At 46.7% G+C, this 13061-nt stretch overlaps 1 protein-coding gene across 24 annotated transcripts in view; it reads left to right on the top strand.

Moving 5' to 3' along the window:
- MACF1 (microtubule actin crosslinking factor 1) overlaps positions 1-13061 on the top strand; it is a 350067-nt gene that overhangs the window by 173383 nt on the left and 163623 nt on the right. For all 24 annotated transcript variants that reach the window (XM_077337346.1, XM_077337347.1, XM_077337345.1 and 21 more), the window contains 11 exons: positions 445-597; positions 1284-1438; positions 3276-3402; positions 4203-4386; positions 5984-6153; positions 6281-6459; positions 7226-7364; positions 8335-8528; positions 9840-10002; positions 11394-11477; positions 12739-12846. In XM_077337346.1, the coding sequence (XP_077193461.1) occupies positions 445-597; positions 1284-1438; positions 3276-3402; positions 4203-4386; positions 5984-6153; positions 6281-6459; positions 7226-7364; positions 8335-8528; positions 9840-10002; positions 11394-11477; positions 12739-12846 (1656 nt within the window). The remainder of the gene's footprint in view (positions 1-444; positions 598-1283; positions 1439-3275; positions 3403-4202; positions 4387-5983; positions 6154-6280; positions 6460-7225; positions 7365-8334; positions 8529-9839; positions 10003-11393; positions 11478-12738; positions 12847-13061) is intronic.

Raw genomic sequence — 13061 nt, 5'->3', positions numbered from 1 at the left:
CTCCAAAGCAGTTTTTTTTCATGCAGTTCAGTTTATTGCCATGTTTCACCAAGATCGAGCATCCCCCCTCCCCCAATGTATTTTCATTGCAAAAGAGCAGATTTGAGCCTTGTGGCACAATGTACAGATACTGCTGAATTTGGGTCTAGTAGTAATCTAGTAATTGTGCATGCTTCATTGTGGGGGGAGGGAGAGGATGGCAGATAACCTAATCCTCTTGTCTGGAATAATATTAAATTGGTGCTGACGTTTAATACTATTCATCATGGTATCATATTTAACATCGCACGCTTCCCCCTAACTTGGGAAAACTGTCACAATGGTGATTTTTAGTCAAACGAGCCCTTGAAAAAGTCCTCTTTATCAGGCTACAGGAGCTATTGACTGTCCTCTGGGTCCCTTTTCCTCCATCCCAATTGGGCTTTTTTGTTTTGTTTCGTACAGGACGAGAAGGAGCAGCTGATCCAGTCCAAGAGTTCTGTTGCCAGCTTGGTGGGCAGGTCCAAAAGCATCATTCAACTGAAGCCCCGAAACCCCGACCACATTTTGAAGAACACCCTCTCCGTAAAGGCAGTCTGCGACTATCGCCAGATCGAGGTAAGGGAATAACCAAGGGAATAAAACGTAATGTGAACATTCTTGTTTGGAAGATGCCTTGAATCCCTCTGTGACTTCAAGTCCTGCATTTGGATGTATTCCAGAGTTACACTAAATTTTCTAGTTGTAGGCAAGCCACCATTTTGCAGCCTGAATCCTGTGTCTCTAGCGTAGGATTATGAGACAAGGCCTGTGGCATGCTTTGGACTGTTTCCAAGATGACATAAAATGCAAAATGCTCTTTTATTTGAAGGGCAACATTTAGGTCAGGATCGGGAGGTTAAATGTCAAAAGGGATATTTTCCTCCTGTAATTTAACAAGCCGGCTCGGCCCATTTTAGTCTCCTTCATTCCACAAAGAAGTTGGGAAAGCTGTAGATGAGCTTGTTTTGGGTAGAGGAAAGCCATGGGTTGTCCTGCCTGAAGTAATGGTCTTGCAAACCCCTCCTGTTCTTTGGACATGGAAGACTGATTCCCTGGCACCCTCTTTCCCGCCAGCCCTGAGTTTGCAGCCGGGATTCAACTTGGCAGGCAAAATATAGTCACAGTGACTATTTCGATGAGCTTTCCAACACGGAGAGCAGCTCTTCACAACCTGCATGGTGCACTGGATTGCTTAATGCCAGAAGGGGAGGAAAGTTGTAGCAGGGAGCTGACGGCAGTCTTGCTTTTCCTTGCCTACACAGATCACCATTTGCAAAAATGATGAGTGCGTCCTGGAAGACAATTCTCAGAGGACCAAGTGGAAGGTGATCAGCCCCACAGGGAACGAGGCCATGGTCCCTTCGGTTTGCTTCTTGATTCCCCCTCCCAACAAAGAGGCAATTGACTTTGCCAGCAGGTAAAAGAATATTTGGTTTACGGCCTTGAGGGATGTCAGGCTATCGCTCATTAAGGGGTGTCTTTGGAAGGTGTTTTTTGGGGGGGGGCATTTCTGTGCTGGCAGGAGGGTATTTTGAATTCTCTTCAAGGAAGGACACTTTCAGCAGAGACTCTGTGCGTTCTGCGTGTTGACTTGCACCGTGTTGAGCAAAATCTGGAAAAGTGGGCTATTTATTAAAATATTCATACCCTGTCTTCGCCTTGTGCCTTCCGATCCCAAATTTAAAAAGCATGCGAAGCATGATTAACCCCTCTCCCCAAGAAAATGCCTGTGGTTTAAAGGCCATTAAAAGCCCCTTGCAACACCTCCTAAAAACTTATGAGGATGGTTTCAAATTATAAGAACTGTTCTTTTCCCCGTAAAGTTCCTAATTCTCCACATAGTCAGAGATAGTTCTTACCCAGGCTACCAATATTATGAAGAGATGCATGAACAAGAACTATACCTAGAAATCTCAATGTGTAACATCTTTACTCTTTCTCTGTGAGACCCCTTTATGTGTAACCTTTATAAAGGCACCTCTCCATAGTGTTTTGAGGTGATGTGTGAGCCTCCTTGCCTCTTACTTAGCTGCCACCAAAGGTTGTCACCTTAGAATTCTTAGCTGAACCCAGCACACAGGGGCGGTTCTGAGGTAAAAGGGGTTCCATCGAAATAAATCGTTGTTTTTCTTTACATTAATATAGTTTATAAGTAAAAACAGAATAGCGGTTTCTGTATGGTTAATAAGCATGTTGGTTTCAGATAACTCCTTAATACATCTGGCTGTATTTGTGTGTGTTTTTTTTCCTTCTCACTTGCCACTGAGGCCCAACACTTGTAAGCGGCTTAATTTCTCAACTTACTACTCAGGGTAATAATTTCTATGCAGCTCATTTTCCTCATTTGCCACTGAGGCTAAACTTCCACAAAGATCACACATTTTTCTCACAGTAGTCCAGGGGTAGTCAAACTGCGGCCCTCCAGATGTCCATGGACTACAATTCCCAGAAGCCCCTGCCAGCATTCGCTGGCAGGGGGCTCCTGGGAATTGTAGTCCATGGACATCTGGAGGGCCGCAGTTTGATTACCCCTGCAGTAGTCTATAGCCCCTCGCTCAAGTTCCTTTCTCCCCCCACACACACTGCTCCTCTAATGATCGCACAAAGCCTGTCTCCAAACAAAAGAGTCAACTCCACCCCCTAGGGCAGGGGTAGTCAACCTGTGGTCCTCCTGATGTCCATGGACTACAATTCCCAGAAGCCCCTGCCAGCGAATGGGAATTGTAGTCCATGGACATCTGGAGGACCACAGTTTGACTACCCCTGTTTTAGATCATAGCAACACACATTTAAAACTCCACATTAAGACAAAAAACACCACAGCTATGAAAAGCCCTCTCAAGTAAGACAGCCTTGCAGCGCCTTCTAAAAACTTACAAAGACCGTGTTGAATCCTAAGAATTGTTTTTTCCTCATGAAGTACCCTGTTCTTCATGTGTGCTGAAATAGCTGCAACATCCTTCATTTTGTCCCTGCCGCCTTCTTACCCCAGCAATGAAACTTTGTAAAGTTTAGAGTGATAATGGGGCCTGTTTCTTAAAATGGTACACTGTTGCTTTACTTTTTCTCTATTTTGGAACTCTTTGTGATGTAAGATACTACCATGAATTGTCAGATCAATGTATCCTTCGAGGTCCATATTGGCAGTAAGGTACCTCACCAGACATGAGGGATCATACCCAAGGAGCTGAATGCCTGCCAGATTGTCCAGCTCCCTCAGTGAGGCCCAGTTTTGCTCTGTCGTCCTTCTGTAGAGTGGAACAGCTATATCAGAAGGTGATGGCCCTTTGGCACCAGCTCCACGTCAACATGAAGAGCCTTGTTTCCTGGAACTATCTGCGGAAGGCCATCTCTCTGGTGCAGAGCTGGAATGTAGAGAAGGTAATGGTAACCCCCTTTGGGGACCCCCGTTTTCCCTGTCTGTTCAGGAGCCAGAGAGGTTAACCAGTTGCAGGTTCACAGCCTCTCTTGTCTCTGCTTGTTTTAATGAGAGTTCTGTCCCTTTTAGAAGAAGAGTTGGTTTTTATAACCCACTTTTCACACAAGTCACACAGTGGCTTACAATCCCTTCCTCAGACACACTGAGGTAGGCAGGGCTGACAGAACTGCTGTGTGAGAACAGCTCTATCAGGACTGCGACTAACCCAAGATCACCCAGCTGGCTGCATGTGGAGGAGTGGCAAACCAAACCCGTCTCTCCAGATGAGACCACCTCTCTCAGCTACTACACTAATCTGGTGCCCATTCTCTTTCTCCGAGATATCACCAGACAAGGCAGGCCGATTCCTTATCTGCCTCCCCTCAAACAGATATTTCCCTATGCTACTGGGGCAGGAAACTAAATATCACCCTCAGTTGCAGTTAGCGTGTTGGATTAGGATCTGGGATAATTGGGTTCAAATTCTCTGCCATGAAAGCTCGCTGGGTGACCTTGGGCCACTCACACACTCTCAGCCTAGCCCACCTCACAGGGTTGTTGTAAGGATAAGGTGGTGTATAAATGAAATAATGGCTCTGGCCCTGGCCTAGTGGAATGTGCTGCCTCCCAAGATGAAGGTCCTGCGGGACTTTAACCGGTTTCTGCTCCCCCTTTCAAGCTGCTACCAAACTGCTAGTTATAGGTTGCATCTGCACCTTGCATTGGAATAATCAAGACCTCTGTGTCCCCCCCCTGCCCCCAGCTCAGGGCCTTGCCCCTGGGAGAGTGCCACCAAACCATGAGGAACCTGCAGGTGCACTACACGGACTTCTTGGAGGACAGCCGGGATTCAGAGCTCTTCTCCGTGACGGACCGGCTGCACCTGGAGGAAGAAGTGGAGGCGTGCAAGGAACGGTTCCAGCAGCTCCTCCAGTCAATGGAAAACGGTGAGCCTCTTGGAACCAGATTAAAATGAGAGAGATTCTCTGGGTCAGGAAGGCTCAATCTGCTCCCCGCATCGGTTGGAACCCGCCCCTGGTGTTGCTTGTGATACTTTAATTAAGATGTGATAAAAGGTTTGCTGTAGGGACAAAAAAAAAAGTAGAAGTAGAAGAAGAGCTGGTTCACTTTTCACTGCCCAGAGAAGTCTCAAAGCGCCTTATAATCGCCTTCCCTTTCCTCTCCCCACAACAGACGGCCTGTGAGGGAGGTGGGGCTGCTCGATCAGAGCAGCACTATCAGGGCTGTGGTGAGCCCAAGGTCACCCAGCTGGCTGCAAGTTGGGGAGCTGGGGATCACATCCAGCTCACCAGATGAGAAGCTGCCACTCTTAACCACTATACCAAGCTGCCAGTGTCACACAGTGCTGATAAGGGAGTCTCTCTATGGCAGGAGTAGTCAAACTGCAGCCCTCCAGATGTCCATGGACTACAATTCCCAGAAGCCCCTGCCAGCATTCACTGGCAGGGGCTTCTGTGAATTGTAGTCCATGGACATCTGGAGGGCCGCAGTTTGACTACCCCTGCTCTATGGGATGTGGATGCTGCCACTTTCCTCTTTAAGTTTATGATTCTTCATAGTATTTTTTTTAAACCCTTCAGTTTAAGAGAGTGAATTTTGACATGAACTTTCATGCCAAACTATGTAAGGCACAATATTCTCTTAGCCAGAATCAGATCTCTGGTCTATATGGCCCAATTCTTCCTTCTCTGACAGCAGTTTCTTTCCAGGTTTTCCAGCAAAGAGAAATTCATCTCTCGCTGCCAGAAGTCCTGTCAGTAGAGATGGGGAGAGGTTGTGGCTCAGTGGAAGAGCCTCTGCTTGGCATGCAGAAAGCCCCAAATTCAATTCTCAGTCTCTCCAGTTAAAAGGCTTGCACTGTAGGTCAGCCATTCTCAAGCTTTTGTGGGTCAGGGCCCCTTGCATTAGGCTGGCTGCTTGCGCAATGAGGTAGGGTAAGAAAGGCCTAAGATAAGAATGAAATAACTATACTCGACTTCTTGTCTTATATATACACACACCAGACAGATTTCTAGAACATTCGACCAAGAGAACCCTGTGTGTTCATTTTTTCCATGACTGCATTAACTGAATGGATTACATAATTTCTTTTTCATTCCGTTGACAATGGTCAAACTTTCTAGCAATTAACAACATGGCAAGAAAAGTATTTAATTGGTTCAGTAGCTTCCCCCATAAATTCTTTGGGCTCCCCTTGCACATTTTGCAGTCTGTGGACCCCTTCAAGTGTGCCAGGGCCCCCCAGGGGCCATATGGCCCTCGTTGAGAAGGGCTCCTGTAGGTCATGTGAAAGACCTCTGTCTGAGCCTCTGCCAGTCTGAGTAGATCTTGGAGGATCAGTGGGCTGAGTCGGTACAAGGCCGCTTCATGTGTTCACGCGTGTTCCAAGATGTGAGGGCTGAAGCCAGTGCTCTGCCCCACAGCTTACAAAACGGCAGTATTTCAGATGTGGTGTGTCAGACCTCTGTGGGTCTAGCTTCCTCTCTTCTTCTCCCTTATTGGGTCCGCTTTTATTGAGAGCAGAGGACAAAGATGAGACGGCTGCTCGGACCTACCTCTCTGAGCTGAAGAACATCCGCATTCACCTGGAGGAATGTGAGCAGCGGCTGGTGGGGACCATCCGGACCCCGAGCAGCACCAGAACAGATGGAGACGCTTTGCAGGAGAACACCTTCCGCATCGCCGAGCAGGAGGTGAGTGTTTCTGCATCTCAAGAAGCGGGATTGGGATTTCTAAAAGCTTCTGCTGAAATTTTTTAAAAAAATGTGGGTCTTCTGAGCGGCCACAAGACTCCCGTTGGTTGTTGCGTTCTCTTCACAGCGACTGAAGGAGGATTTAAATCAGCTGAAGGCAGACGTGGAACAGCTTTCTGAAAGATGCAACATTTTCCTGCACAAATCTCCAACAGGCTCCAGCGCCCCTCATCTTCGCTCTGAACTTAACCTGCTGGTGGAAAAGATGGACCACGTCTATGGGCTCTCATCCGTCTACCTGGACAAGTGGGTTCTTTTGCTCACAAACCAAAAGAGGGGCATTTGTGAGCTGGTGTTGAAAAGGTTGCCAGCTCCAGGAAGGGAAATTCCTTGAGATTTGGGGGAGGGGGGCATGGAGCTTGGGGAAGGGCAAGGCTTCGCCAAGGTATAATGCCATAGAGTCCTGCTTCCAAAGCACCTATTTTCTTCAGTGGACTTGATCTCTGTCATCTGGAGATCAGTTGTAATTCCAGGTCATATCAAGGCCCTGCTTGGAAGTTAGCAGCACAAGTTGTCAACTTTAGACTGCAAGACCCCATTCTGTCCTGATGCTTACTTGGTGACTCTAGGCCAGACTGTTTGTCCATCCTTAGTCTTTGAGGAAGGGGAGGAGTGGATGGGCGTGGCACTTTGAGGTTCTCTGCTGAACTTGTCCCGAACATCAAACTCCTGCAGACAGAGAATGCCTGCTGTGGTTTCAGTAAGCAACCTAGAATCATAGAGTTGGAAGGGACCTCCTGGGTCATCTAGTCCAATCCCCTGCACTATGCAGGGCACTCACATCACTATTGTTATCCACTGTAACCTGCCACCCCCTTAAGCCTTCACAGAATCAGCCTCTCCATCAGATGGCTATCCAGCCTCTGTTTAAAAATCTCCAAAGATGGAGAACCCACCACCTCCCGAGGAAGCCTGTTCCACTGAGAAACTGCTCTAACTGTCAGGAACTTTTTTGCATTAATGTCATCCCATTGCATCTGGTCCATCCCTCCTCACCCTTTCCGTTCGATAGGTTAAAAACTGTGGATGTCATCATCCGGAACACACAAGGAGCAGAATCCCTGGTGAAGGGGTATGAGGTCAAACTGAGTCAAGAGGAGGCCGTGCCTGTGGATCTGGCCACCGTAAGGTCTCACCGAGCTGCCTTACAGGTGAGTGGCCTGGAAGCAGAGCTGCATCACTTGAGGCTTGCTGGGAGTCTCATGCTGACCTACAAGGTTCTGCCCACCAGCCGGATCACTCTTTGTCACTCTCGGCTGCCAATTCCTGCTGCTGAGTGAATAGCATCAGAAACGGCTGGATCCAGCAGGCCATGCCTCCTCTTGCTTATTCATACCTGGGGCTGGCTTTTTTGGCAGCCAGGCTGCATTTCACTGCTGCAATAGGGAGCATGTGGGGTGGTTTGCTCTGAGCCAGTAAGCAAGTGAAGCTTTGCATTGCCATGTGTGTGTGTGTGTATTCCATGCACCTGCTTCTACTAACAGTAAATAGCATAAGCTGTTTCTAGGCTGTGAGCTGTTCTAAGACCCTTTGCATCCCTCATAGGAACTGTGCTGCGTCCACTTTCTGTCCCTAAACTTTTCCATTTGATAGTCAGTACTTCTGTGGATGTTCCATAGCATCACAGCTAGGGGCAAAGACTTAGTGGCTTATATTTCTATAACTTGGCAAATCCCATTTATTGCAGAGCGTTTTCGCTTGCTCGGCTCAACTCCTTTCCATCCAAAGTATTACAAGGATTTGCCAAGATTCCTTTCAAAAATAGACCATGCCCTTGCGAATCAAATACTCCTGACACTACTCAACATATTTTACTGGATCGTCCCTTGTTTATTGTCCAGCGTCCATGTTATGCCTCTTATACTGAAATGGAGAAATCATTCAATAGACCTGATCTGCCAGTTTTTATTGAGTGATGATGCCGATGTCACTTTTATGATGGCTGAATTTCTGTCTTCAGTTTTTAAATTCAAACCGAGTGACATATTTTGTCTATCTCTGCTTATCTTCCTCCTAACCTCCTTTATACCAATAAAGATATTGTGTGTGTGACTTAGTGATGTGCCATGGGTCCAGTGGTCTAAATCTAAATGTTTCCTTTCTTTCCTTTTTCTGCTAAAGCAATGGATCAGTGAGATGAACGAGAAGAACAACATCTTTGCGATGCTGGAGGACGACTTAGCAAGAGCCAAAGTGGTTGCCGATCGGCTGTTCTCCCTGAAGCAGGAGCGCAGCCCTGATGTGGAACGCTACCAAGAGAAAGGCGCACAGCTGTGGGATCGCTGGCAGAGGGCCAGCACGCAGCTCGAGACTCGGTGAGGGTTGCCACCCCTTGGGAGCTGCTTCCTCACTAACAGCCTAGAAATTTGGGAGGAGGCAGCTGTACCTGCCTCCCACGGGTGGCTTCTTCCCTGCATATTGCATGATCAATTTTGCCCACCTTAAATCTGAGGAGGAAGAGAGTACTGAATCTTCCAACGTTTCCAGATGGTAATAGTAGTATTGTGCTTAAGTTAGCACCTTCAGAGTCCCCTTCCTTTGTCCCCTTGCTGAGAAAAGGGCTCTCATGTAATTCCTTTGCATTGGCTAGCAGAGGGGAGCAATGGGTGGTTTCTGATGGAGTTCTTCAGCCAGCTGAAGGGCAGAAGGAGTTACAATGTGACTGCAGGATCTTCCAGGCTGCCCTGTCATTGGGTCAATTGCTGGAAGAAACCAAAATATTTCTAGCGAGAAAGAAATAGAAAGAAAAGAAAGGAGCAATTCATGGAACAATTCAAGGATTATTCATGAAAACGTACAACAATCCATGATTTTTAAAAGCCTTTTCTTTTCTGGCAGTGTCTCACAACATGGCACCATGCCCAGCTTACACTGTCTTTGACAAACTTGCTGGCTTTGACAAACTTGCAATTATTGCATGGCAGACTTGCAGAAAGTTGACAGTATTCTTAAACTTGCAGATAACTTGCAGGACACAACAGGAATTCCAGATATTTCCTATTTCACAACTGCTTCTTCATATGTCCAAAAGATTGCCCAGTCATCCAATAGCTTGGTGGACTTTAATAATTCTGTGGCCAAAAAGCCTTCCTTCTCTGCTGTATGGTAGAACATATGCAGCAGTAGAAGCTTGGGAAAAACTCATGCAGGGAAGTGAATGCCTGCTAAAGTTTCTACTGCTGCTTATACTGGGGAGCAGTGGGTTAAAGAGTCCCTTGCTCACCCTTGCATTTGCAAGTGTCAGTGGCTGATACTAAGACTGTGAAAAATCCAGGTTGGGTTCTCTAAAATAGGATGATGTTCTCAGTGTCAAACATCACCGAATTCTACCAGACTTGGTTTGTGCTTGTAGATGCAACTCATGCTTGTTACTCTGATGAAAGAGCTTAACATTTTCAGGTCAGAGGAATTAATTTCCTTGCGTCTTGGAGCCAGCTTGGTGTAGTGGTTAAGAGCAGTGGCCTCTAATCTGCCGAGCCAGGTTTGATTCCCTGTTCGTCCGTATGTAGCCAGCTGGATGACCTTGACCTAGTCACAATCCTGTTAGAGCTGTTCCCCTAGAGCTCCCTCAGCCCCACCTCCCGCACAGGGTGAGATATGAAAAACAACTCTTCTTCTTCTAACAGGCAATTAGAGCTGGAGAGCATTGAGGAGGTGCTGAGCACTTACCGGAGCTGCCATGGGGCCCTCATCCAGTGGATCGAGGAGACCACAGCCCAGCAGGAACGGATGAAGCCTGGACAAGCAGAAGACAGCAGGGTCCTCTCTGAGCAGCTGAGCCAACAAATGGTAGGCTTGACCTAGGGATGCAAAGAGAAACCTCAAGGAAGCGACAGGGTGTAGCTCTGGGTTAGGCTTTTTAATTACTGGAATGGTAATGGTAGAACAAAGTTTTGAGATGCAAAAGTGTTGTGCTTGGAAAAGGATAAAAGCTTAGTAGGTTATTACCCAATTTCCCTTAATCCCTGTTGGAACATCTGGGCAAGTCCTGGGAAGTTAGGGCACACCAGAGACACATGCAACCTGAATAGCCCTGGGTAGCCTGGTCTCTTCAGAACTTGAAAGCTACGCAAGGTCGGCCATGGTCGGTACTTGAATGGAAGCCTGGGGTTGCTCTGTAGAGACAGGCAAAAGCAAATCACCTCTGCTCCTCTCTTGCCTTGAAAACTCCATGAACCTGAGATCGCCATGAGTTAGTTGGGACTTGATGGCATACGATGATAATGGTGATGCAATTACATTTGAGATACCATATCTAGTCCTTGCTGCTCCACTTAAAAGAGATGGCTGAGTAGAAAAATGGCAAAAAAGTGCACCAAAAATCGTCAGGGGGTTGGAGCACTTTCCTCATTAGACAAAGAATTTGGGGCATTTGGGTCTAGAGAAAAAAGGCCCGCTAAAGGGAACATGAACCTGGTTTGGGAGGCGAGAGAATCATGGATCCGTAGAGTTGGGAGGGGCCATATAGGCCATCTAGTCCATCCAGTTCCCTGCTCAATGCAGGATCAACCTAAAGCAGTGGTTTTAAACCTGAGGGTCGGGACTCCTTTAGGGGGTCAAATAACCCTTTCACAGGGGTCACAACAGGGCAAGCAGCTTGGCCGGGGGGGGGGGGGGGCGCCATCTACACAACAGCCTTGTGGGGTAGATTGAGATAGAGCGTTTGTCTGTCTGGAGCAGCGGAAAAGAGCAAGATCAGCATGGTGGGACAAGAGGCGGAACTGAACTGAGAAACTCGGCAAAAAACCAATTTATATACAATCATGAACAATGGATCTTCACCCCATTGGTCAGTTTGGGTTTAATTTCTGTGAAAGAACCCTTGCATACTTTTATGGTTGGGGGTCACCACAACATGGGGAACTGTATTAAAAGATTGCAGCATTGGGAAGGTTGAGAAACACTGACCTAAAGCATCCATAAGAAGTCCATCTGCTGCTTGAAGACCTTTGTGGCGATGTTCAACAGAGTTCCTCCTGGGGTCTTAAGACCAAAAGTATTTAGGAGGAAAGATTTATCTTTCTCTGAGATAAAACAAGGATTGTAATAATGTTCTTGTTGGCAACATGAACATGGGATTCGTGTAGAAGTTGCCACATGGCGGAAAGGAATGAACCAATGACTGAATTGTCCTTTCTGGGGATGCTGTTTTTTGATGGTGCTTTTGTTTTGAATTGCAGGCCCTGTTTGCTGAAATAGAGGGCAATCAAACAAAACTGGACCAGTGTCAGAAACTCTCTCAGCAATACTCAGCGGCTGTCAAGGTAACGCAACGTCCCTGTTATAGAATGTGTCTGGTGTAGCCTGTTTGGTGCAGTGAAATTCAGGGAGTGGGAGACAGGCCCAGTAGTTCAAAGGAAAGGGTTGGTACCTGAAGCCAGCTCCAAAACACTCCTGTCCGTCTCTAGGCAAAAGTCGTTGTGCTGCAAAATGTGTTGGCACTGGTTAAAGGTAAAGGAGGAAAATTTTAAAACTCTGTGGAGAGGAAAAACGCTTGTGGTAAATAGACAAGAAAGATTGAATTTCAATGGTTTGCTCAGAAGAATCGACAGAGCTACTCCTCTTCTGGTGTTATTTTTTTACTCGTGAATGTGAATGTTTTGTCCTGTGAGCCATTGTGATATTGGGCTGTGTGAAAGTGTTCTAATTAAAGGCTTGAGCTCTCCCAGTGAAAGGCAATTTTAAAAAATGCTGTATGACTTTCAAAAGAAAGCATTTGATATGCTGCAGGATATCTGCATACAAGCTGATGAGAGACATTGAGAAAAATGAAACTGGGTAGTCCGTATTCAGCATCAAATATGGCAACAAAATGAAGAGTGGCTGATGTGAGGAATAAAGAAGAGAATTATTGTCCGTGATCACGAATGTACCTGTATTTCTGTTCACGGATTCATCAGTGACACGTTGATCTTATAGTATGTTTATGGCAATCATGGAGAACTCTGCTGTTGGTCTTAATTGTGGGTGAACGTTTTAATGGATGCTAGATTAGAAGAGTTCAGGGCAGATGACTTCTGAATTGACACCCAAATCTTCCGGGGAGGGGGGGGGGCTGTAGATAATTTACAACTCGCGGAAGCTTGGAGATTTCTACACCTCAAGGAATGTGGTGATACATTCTCCCCTCCAACTTGCCAATCTTATTCCAGCATCTCCCTTTATTATGACTAGAAAAATATTAAAAAGTAGGACCCGGCACGAGTGTACCTGCCACCATATTGTGGATATGTCTCACATCACTACTTTATAAGCAAGTGTTGGCTACGTAAATGACCGAAACAACAAGAATTCAGACGGAGGCTCTTTGCAGGCAGGCCACCTGTGGCAAAACCTTCCCGAGATGGATGGATGGAACTGATCAAAATGGACCTTTTTGGGGAGACTGCAGATGTGTGCACTGGGAGGCCCACTGCATGTTTTTATTTAATTTCTTTTCCCCCTTCCTGAGAAGTTAGTGAAACACATCATTTCTAATTCCCATCCTATGGAACTGAATATTTGTTGTCACCTCTGTATTCCCAGGAGTATGAGCTGCAGCTTATGACATACCGTGCTTTTGTGGAGTCACAGCAGAAGTCTCCTGTGAAACGCCGGCGTGTCCTTTCCTCCTCGGATGCCATCACACAGGAGGTGAGAAGGCCCCTGCCAGCCCTTGCATTTTCATAGAAGCAGAGACGACCCGTCAGCCCAAAATGTGTAGACAGGAAAAAGGTAGTTTTCAAGCTGGCAATGGCCAGTTTGAAAACTACCTTTTTCCTGTCTACATAGCCCTTGCCTTTTGGGCATGATTGGGGTGGGGGAGACAAGGGGAAATGTTCAATTCCTTAGACCAGGCTTTCTCAACT

Source organism: Paroedura picta, chromosome 5 (genome assembly GCF_049243985.1).
Source record: "Paroedura picta isolate Pp20150507F chromosome 5, Ppicta_v3.0, whole genome shotgun sequence".
Lineage (NCBI taxonomy): Eukaryota > Metazoa > Chordata > Lepidosauria > Squamata > Gekkonidae > Paroedura > Paroedura picta.
The sequence above is the reverse complement of the archived record's forward strand: the minus strand, read 5'-3'. Positions and strand labels throughout refer to the sequence as shown.